This window comes from Micropterus salmoides, unplaced genomic scaffold (genome assembly GCF_014851395.1).
Source record: "Micropterus salmoides isolate LMB-PRFRI ecotype aquatic unplaced genomic scaffold, ASM1485139v1 Ms_hic_scaffold_16, whole genome shotgun sequence".
In the NCBI taxonomy this organism is placed as follows: Eukaryota; Metazoa; Chordata; class Actinopteri; order Centrarchiformes; family Centrarchidae; genus Micropterus; species Micropterus salmoides.
The window spans coordinates 11,700,466-11,709,471 of record NW_024040707.1 but is presented as its reverse complement, the minus strand read 5'-3'; the positions used below and the strand labels follow the sequence as shown (position 1 = coordinate 11,709,471).

General features: G+C 39.1%; 1 protein-coding gene across 2 annotated transcripts; it reads right to left on the bottom strand.

The window, feature by feature from the left end:
• Positions 1 to 817: 817 nt before the first annotated feature.
• On the bottom strand, positions 818 to 6,762 carry LOC119905266 (poly(rC)-binding protein 2-like). 2 transcript variants are annotated; one of them, XM_038722114.1, is made up of 13 exons: positions 6,606 to 6,762; positions 5,649 to 5,782; positions 5,455 to 5,478; positions 5,340 to 5,372; positions 5,095 to 5,211; positions 4,880 to 5,011; positions 4,639 to 4,767; positions 4,438 to 4,512; positions 4,120 to 4,179; positions 3,682 to 3,754; positions 3,530 to 3,585; positions 3,246 to 3,415; positions 818 to 2,032 (listed from the first exon to the last, which is right to left on the bottom strand). In XM_038722114.1, the coding sequence occupies exons 2-13, from the start codon at positions 5,715 to 5,717 to the stop codon at positions 1,996 to 1,998; spliced, it is 975 nt and encodes a 324-aa protein (XP_038578042.1). In that variant the 5' UTR covers positions 5,718 to 5,782; positions 6,606 to 6,762; the 3' UTR covers positions 818 to 1,995. The 2 variants fall into 2 exon arrangements, with proteins under 2 accessions (XP_038578042.1, XP_038578043.1); XM_038722115.1 differs by having other exon boundaries at positions 4,138 to 4,179.
• Between the last annotated feature and the right edge of the window lie 2,244 nt (positions 6,763 to 9,006).

Here is a 9,006-nt window from a genome sequence, read left to right as displayed (position 1 = left end):
TATAATCAGGAAGATGTACTTAAAGTATTAAAAGTAAAAGTACACATTGCAGAAAGAAAAATGTCCTCTGGCTGTTATACTATCATATTATGAGATTAGTATTACTCATGCATTCATGTAAAGGGAGGATTTTACTGCTGTAGTTGCTGAGGGGGAACTCATTTTTAACTATTTTGTATGACTGCAACTAATTATTATTTTCTCTATTAATCAATCAATCAAATTCTGAACACGGTAAGAAATGCTGTCAATTACCCAGAGCCCAAAGTAACACCTTCACAATGCTGATTTTGTCTAAGCAACAGTGCAAACCTCAACATTAACAATACATTCAAATAATTAAAAGGAAAAGCAGCAAATCTTCACATTTGTGAAGCTGGAAACATAAAATGCTTTTACATGAAAAATTATAATAAATGATCAAAATAGTTGCCAATTAATTTTCTGTCAATCGACTAATCATTTCAGCTTTACTTGTATATACTGTTTATATTGTTTTACTTTTCATATGTTTTGTGTATAATTAATTAATTGGAAAGTAGCTAGTAACTGTCAGATAAATGTAATGAAGTAAAAATTATTTCCCTCTGAGATGTAGCGGAGTAGAAGTAGAAAGTGGCATGAAAAAAAATTAAGTATTTGTACTTAAGTGTACTTAGTTATTGTCCACCACTGCATTTTAAAGAGACCCCATCTGGGTCGCAACCAGACAAGACCACGTTTTTTATTATTAATAATCACTGAGTTTAACAACACTAGTTGTCTGTCAGTTGCCTTTATGAACACACTACACATAACATAGGAATGACTTATTTTCAAGCATTTCACATCTTTTTATTTTTTTATTTCTGCATTTCATTTCTTCAACAATTTTAATTGCACCCAGATCTACAATAGTTTGAAAACGTGCACAAAAAGTGAGTTTCTTCATCCTGCAAAGAATAAAAAATAAAATCTGACCCAGGCAAAAAAGGACAGCAGGAAACTAGTGTTAATTCTATAATTCTCCTTCTAGTTAATCATAATTTAATACCTCAGCATAATATACTTATAAAGACCAGCACGTCTTGTAGTTTTTGCCCCAGCCCTGCAGTTAAAAAAAATATTTTCTCTATTTAAAACAAACATTTCAATGTTATTATCATCATCCTCATTACTATGGTCTTAGCAATTTCAGAGAAAAGAAAATATTTTCCTCTCATTCAGGCCCACTCCTGGTGACCAAGGCCCACCCACCCTATCAGAATCCAATACACAACAATGCTCAAAATTCCTGATCGAGAAATAAAACGGATGGAAACACAGGAATGACACAAAATAATTACTCAGCAAATTAGAGTTGAGACATAATGTAGCTTAAAATTCTCCTTTAAACCCACACTCAACACCATCCGACTAAAAAAAGAAAGGTTTTTCCTGTATACATCTTCAACTGGAGATCATTTACACCCACTGAAACCCGTTAAACCCACAATGCCTCATTCAGAAAGTACAGCTCCAAATAGAAGATGGCAAATATCAATGACTTCTACTCTTACAAGGAGCTGTGTATTAAATAAAAATAAATAGATATTTAAAAAGGAAGGGAAAGAACAGTCCATCTATAATGTTATTGTCTGTCTTTTTTCTTAATTTTTTACATTTTCTAAGAAAAATCTGACATAAGAAAAACATTTATGCCTTTTCAGATTTTTCTAAAACTTTTTACCTATATCAAGAAGATCATACAGACATACAGTAAAATCAGAGGAAAAAAATACAACAGAAGGAAGTCTTTAAAAACTATATTCAATGGGAATTTTTAAAAACATAATAAATAAATAAAATACCAATATCATGATGATGGTGTAATTACAACTGAGTAGGCGTCTAACCAAAGCAGAGGAGAAAACAGTGAGTTTATAGTACTTGGTTTTTGCATTAAGTTCAATAAGGGACCTCTTGGTAAAAAGTAGGGGGAGGGGTTATATTAGGTGCTGATGAAGATCCTCCATGTCAGTTGGCTGCAAGTCCAGTAGCTTCAGAAGACAGCCTGAAAAAACAACGACAACTAAATAAATAAATAAAATAAATAGACACAGGAATACTTCTACGTTAATATTTGATTCAAATTATTTGAGCTCTTCCAGCAGGCCTAAATGTTTGACAGTGAAATGTTGATTGATGTATAAATGGATTTGAAATAATACAGCAGACAACAAGTCAGATAAGTGAGGAGCATGACAAATAATTATAATTAACTTTCTTCTGTATCCTCCAAATGGGACTTCCTGTTTGTAAAAACTGACTTGGCCAATGCTCTGGTAATACCAAATACATTAAATCTCTTCTCACTCTAATCACTTATAAAATTTATTTGTAAGCTGTACAAGATAAGAAATTGAGACCAATAAAAATGACAAAAATTAAATGATAAAACCAATAAAATAGATAAGACAATAACAAAGAAAGATAAGCCAAACCAAAACATTTAAAAACATGCATACAATAAAACACGTAATTAAATAATGGTAATAAAAAGCTATATAAGAGGAAGGTTTTAAGTTTACTTCAAACCTACCAACTAGCTAACAAAATGGGAATTAAAAGTTCTATTCAGAACAAAAAAAAATCGACATGCTTATATTATCGGCCGATACGAGCTAATTGCAGATAAATCAGTATTGCGGTTTATAACAGCTGATAAATGAATTTAAAAAAAAAGAAAAGAAAAAAGAAACAGACAAAAAACTGTTGTGAGTGTTGTCTGGTATTGGTCTGGCTCTAGTTGGAAGTGGGGTGTTATGATTACTGTGAGTATTGGCCAGGTCAGTTTTTTATAGTTTGTGATTTCCAGCACCACTCAAGGTTCTGCTTCTGTCTTTTACCTCAGTAAAAACTGCCTTGAGTAATAGATGAGAACAAAGTTTAGGTAAATATTAACCTTTTTCATTTCTCTTTCCTGTTGTTATTAATAAGCATAAGGGCACTCGACGGTCTTTGACATGACTACTGGCTGGCCAAATAAATATAACTCCAAAAAAAAATAAAAAATCAATCAACAGGGGATCGTATTATCATGCCATTGTCCCGTGAATGTTGAAGCCTTATCAACGCCTCCTACCATCACATCAACGCTGACAAACTGCACTCTGGATTTTTTCCATTTCAGATACAATGTAAACAGTCAGACCCAAAATACTGCTGTGTTCCTGTCAACATGCTCCTCTGTGATGGATGTGTTGCACTAGCATAGAGCCTCTTACCGGGCATTGATCAGGTACTCGGCCAGGCTGATACTGGCATGGGAGCCAGTGATTGTGACCTGTCTGTCAGTTGAGCCCTCCACAGGGTTGGCAATCTTGATCTGAGCCCCTGACATCTGACGGATATCATTGATCTTTGCGCCCTGACGGCCAATGATGCAGCCAATAAGCTGGGGAAGAAGAAGAAAAACATGAAAACACATCAGCAGCAGGAAAGAAAGTAAGGCTTAATGCTTCTCTGCTAAGAACAAACTCAGTAAACAAGCAAAAACAATGTGACTTACATCATTTGGAATGGTCAGCTCATGAGAGCCAGTTTGTGCAGAGGCATCCATCCCAGCTGAAGAAATGGAAAGAAACCCCATGAGTGTGTCGACTAGGTGGATTATTACAAATCTACAGCAATGACATTCCCCCTTTCAATCTGTCCACCTACCCTGGAAGCCCTGGTTGCTATGTGCAATGGGGAAGGGGCTCTGCTGCATGGCCAGCTGGTGAAGTTTGGTGAGCTGTTGAAACAGTGAGGGAAATGACGTGGAGAGCAAACAAACAGACAGAAATTATGCGTGAGGAAAAATCTAGAAGATGTTTCAAAACTGGAATTTTGTAATTATTTCCCTTTTTGTAAGTGGTTATAGTGAGAATGAGAGGAAAATATGAAATGGAACGTGGATGTCATGATTAAGCTTAAAAAGATATACATATATATTAAAAAAAAAGAAAAGAAAAATTTCAAATAAGAATGATCTTTGGCATTATTAAATGGATGCATGTATCAGGCAGTGGTGGTTGGAAAAATTAAAGTCAGAGGGATGAAATAAGAAGGTGGCATGGCTTCCCAGGACCGAAGTTGCAAATATATTGGATCACTTACAGAGGGCCCTTCACTTACATCAGACTGTGGAATGGCGTGCTGCCCTTGGACAGCGTAGGCCTGCAAGGAGAGAACAGCACTTAGGAGGGTGTGGCAGTGTGACACACAGTGTAGTCCCAATATCCATCAGGACTCTGTCCTTGGCAAGCCACAAGAACAGGCATGTTACAGACAGCTCGCCTGAAACTGGAATGATAACCTGTGCGTAATTAAATTCTTTTGGCCGGGCTTGAGTCAGTACAGTGTGGGAATAAGGACATCGTGGACTACCAGTGACAAATCTACTGGAAGAAACAAACAAATTAATGTGTTGTTTACCTGACCACCCGCAAAGATGACAGGAGAGCCTGAGGGTTTGGGTCTGTACGGGATGGTCACTCCCTTTGGTGGAGACTAAGAAAACAGAAACATCCACATTAACTATCGATGCAACACAGATATGAATAAACCACCTAGAGTAACAGTCATCAGAAATTTCCAAAAGAGTAAAAACAGTATTGCAATGAACCGTGTATGTACCTCAAGCATGACGACACAGATCTGCTTGACACACTCAATAATGGACTGTGGGGTCCCTGCAACGGTGATGGCACGCTCTGTTGAGTTGGGCAACATGTCCCCTGCTACTTGTACCTGAGCTCCTGCTGACTGCGGAGACACGCCCACAAACAACAAGAGTTAGGACGCGTTGGGGTTCAGATCCAAACTCTACAGAGAGGGAAAAAAAAATCAAAAAAACACAAAAGAGATGACGACAAACCTCTCTGATTTCCTTGATCTTGCAACCACCCTTGCCAATGAGTGAGCCACACTGGCTGGCAGGCACAACAAGGCGCATTGTGACTGGTGGTTTGCTGGTGGCCGTACTGTTGGTCATTGAGGTGCTGATGTCCTGGGGGGGGGCAACAAGAGGAACAATTTTAGTGTCAATTCAATACAACATGTCTGATTTAAGATGTAGTGGGCAAATCTAACCTCCTCCAGTTTCTCAATGATCATGGAGAAGGCTTTAAAAATGGAGGTGGTCGGTCCTGCAAGGGTTATGATCCTCTCCGGACAGTTCCCCTCTGAGATGTTGATGCGGGCGCCACTCTGCACAGACAAGGGAACAAAACAGGAAATCTCAAATCAGTCACAGCATTTATCACAAGACGCATGAGTCAGAGTCACTGAAATTATGCACATGTGTCTTCTTGTTTACCCGCAAAAAAAAATCTTACCTCCTCTCTCATCTTCTTAACCGACTCTCCTTTCTGTAAAGAATACACAATATTTACAAAACACACCAAGGAGCAAGATGTAGATAGCATCATTCTGGCAGTTTAAACAACTTACCTTGCCAATGATGCTTCCAACCTCCTACGGAAGAGAACAAAAATGCGTGTTAAAACGATAAACACATTCTTCATGGTCACTGGAGGAAGTTGTTTTCATTTTACTCTGATTACAGCAGAGGTTGCTCAAATTAAACAGAGGAGTGACTTCAGGTTTTAAACTTCTTATCGCACATTACATACAACCACACTCACCTTCCCATGCATGAGTAGCCGGATGGTTAAGGTGACATTAAGTCCTCCTTCGACCAGACTTGAGTCCATTGCTGCAACTGAATGCACACACTAAACTGGCCAACAAAGTGCGTCTTTGGTCACTGGTTGAATGTCTGCAACAGAGTGGAAAATGTGACCATCAGGTACAAATGTAGTTACTGGAAACTCCGAGGACATGGCAGCAGAAAGCCTTGTTTACTAAAAAGCTGCTGTCAGTGCAGATAAATGAAGTAATGCAGGCAGTTAACATCTCGTAGACATGCTTGTACTGTACTTTAATAACATCAGCGAGTCACTCCGAAAGACTGAGACGTTTCAGTCCAGAAATTCACATTAGACTGGCCCGAGTCCACTCATTCACGTTGGCACAATGACCCACTGTCTCCGTGTGGCTCTGTCTATTTCCTGGAATCGTACAGCTGTGGCGACACAGTTTGTTGCTATATTTTTATGGTCTAAATACAACCTAACAAGACGTCATCTTCATAATACGGTAACCATATCTCTAGTGTGCATCGATAGTAACAACAGAAAGCTCATAGGGGAACGTCAACATCGCATATCCTATTTTAAAGCGAGCATCACAGCTGGTCACGCAAGCAAGATTTGAAGGCCAAGTTAGCACCGTAACATTTGTACCGTAACATTAACTTCCTAAATTACAACCTACAAGAATAACTAGACTGAAGGAATATTTAGCCACCGCATCTAGAAAATACACGTGAAAACTAGCTGCTAGCAACTAGCTCATGCTCGGACATCAAGTTAAACACAGTTCGGTAATTTTCCAGGTCGCTAGCGTTAGCATCGCATGATCCAGGAAATAGTCATATCCCGCGGCCTAAGGAGCGCACTGAGGCACACCGAGTTATCCCTGTCCTTCACTCTAAATGGAAAGCAAAGAGGGGGTGAAAGCCATATGTGTACAGGACTTACCTGAACCGTCCCTTGAAGTGTGTTCAGGGGGTGGGTAGGGTGGCAAGGGTAGAAGGGGAGAGGTTCGGGAGGGAGTTTTAAAAGGATCCGGGGAAGAGGGAAGCGACACCGTTGCTCGATCGGACTCCACTCTGCTTGGCACAAAAGACAAAATGACGACAAGTTGACCTGTCAACTGCCCCGCCCCTCCACCCGGGTCAACCCCGCCCACCCGACGAGCTCCCATGGATGATGCTTGACACACACAAACAAAAATCTAAACATTTGGGTAATTCCGGTTGTTTACACTAATTTATTTTAGACATACACACAGAGTTTTAACCACGGGTCTACGATGTTGCAGGCTGATGTAGCCTGTTTGATGTGGTGTTCTCTTGCAGGTGGTGGGATGGAGGTTAATATTTTCCTACACAATTAAGTTGCTGATCATTCTGGGTTAATTTCAAATCAAAAAGCTGACCTGAACAGACTGGACTAGAGGCTGACAGACAAAATTATTGCTAGGGCCAACATACAAAACACTGTTTACACAGCAAATTTGAACGTCTTAAGACAGCATAAAAAACCTGTTTTTACAGCAAATTTAAATGTCTTAAGACGACAGTCTGTTAATGTGGCAAATATGAACGATGATGATCTTATAGAATATGGTGCATTGTTGTCTTAAACTACCCAACAGTATATAAAGAAGCTTTAACTAGCAATGCTATTTTTAGCATTAAAAAATTACCAGATCAAGTCCTCTTTACTTTTTAGATTTTGAAGGAGGTTAGATCATAGACTGTATATAAAAAGGGTTAGATGAAGAGAATTTTGATGCTGTCCTCTGAAGCTCCGTCCTGCTGCAGTTACCTGTAAATCCAACAGATGGCACAATATCTCCGTGTCAGGAGTCTGGTTGCAGTCCTCTTTTAAATCCTACATCCTTTCTAGCATTGCTCAAATGAAAATCATTTACAGGTGGACTGTTGACTGAGGTGGCCTGACCTTTTCTGAATTGAAATGTACTGAACAATTTGCACTAACCACAGCTCTACCAAAAAAGGCATTTCACCCAGTTAAAGATGTAAAACTAGTCTTCACTCCCAGAGCTATTTTGTTGAATGAGTCAGCATCTCTAAATAGACAATTTTAGACAATTGGCTAGCAATTGTGAGAGCTCTGTTTTAGTTACAAAGCAGGATAGCTGTAATAAGGCTATTCAGGATCACATGCTGCTCAACATGGCTGTAAAATTGGCCTTTGCTGTAAATGATAAGTTGATTTTAATAGAATCCAGGGACATATCCACCAGAGTATTTTAAATATAAAACTGAATATTGCTCTGACGTTTGTACCTCAAAGCCTTTTTGAAAAACTTGACATAGTGATTTAAAAGTGGAACTGCTGATACAGTATCAACGTAGCCTAAGGGGAACACTTCAGGAATTCACCTCTTGACCTGAAAATAATGAACCTTTGCATTATTGTTTGTGTTTTCTTTACATACAAAGAATATGATTGATGACTTTCCGCTTCATGATGGATTGCCTTGTTTTCTGCAAAGCTGTTCCTTTGTTTGTTTGTCACATGATTGATGGGATAAATGGGGATCTTAATTGTCTGCTAGTGTTTATTTTGAATTAGAATAGAAGAATCAAAGCCCTGGATTGTACAGTTAAAACCTCAGACTCGTGATGTTATTAAATGAGAGTGCCATATAAGCAGGGAGATAGTTAAAATGGAACAGTATAGCCCTATAACCATGTGTTCATGGTCTGGTTGACAGAGTATTCTGCCTGAACTCACCCGGCACATGTTCATTAATCTGGTGCACATCAAAGCACCCACAATACAATTAGTCAATGGTCAGAATGGCTTGTTATTGTCTGTAACCAATCTTCTATTCCCTTGAATCGTTAATCCTTTATAAATCCAATTCTCTATCGGAGCTGATGTCCTATACAGCTTGGTTCACACACTGTTGTTTACATGCATGACTCATGAATCATGTCTGGCTCAGTTTCATGGATTCAAAATCATTTCAATCAATTCATAAATTGCCTTCACACTGAAAGAAATAGAGCTCAACTATTATAAAAGCAGTTTTTCTCAGCAAACCCCCCCCCCCCCCCCCCCCCCCCCACCACCACCACCACCACCAAACATGAATCCAGGCAGTCGATGTTGGAGCTGGTTTTACAAAGCCATCTGCAATGCTGCCTGAATGGTGCCAGGCTTACAAGGCTGGTGGTGTTTTTAAAATAGAAACATAGCTGACCAGATTTGCCCCAACCAGAGCCCGTCACGCTCCAGCAACAAGTAAAACATTTACTGTAAGTCCCCCCCCGCATACATACTGCGTGCACTGCATTAGTTCTTCCTAAAAGAACATTGAAGGGTAAATACATGAAAAACACAT

Excerpts from the sequence above, each read along its gene's own strand:
- LOC119905266 (XM_038722114.1), bottom strand. The coding sequence starts at position 5,717 with ATGGACTCAAGTCTGGTCGAAGGAGGACTTAATGTCACCTTAACCATC. Across the intron at positions 4,768-4,879 it reads AGATCAAGGAAATCAGAGAG|TCAGCAGGAGCTCAGGTACA; the intron begins GTTTGTCGTCAT and ends GTGTCTCCGCAG. Across the intron at positions 2,033-3,245 it reads GAGTACCTGATCAATGCCCG|GCTGTCTTCTGAAGCTACTG; the intron begins GTAAGAGGCTCT and ends TTGTTTTTTCAG.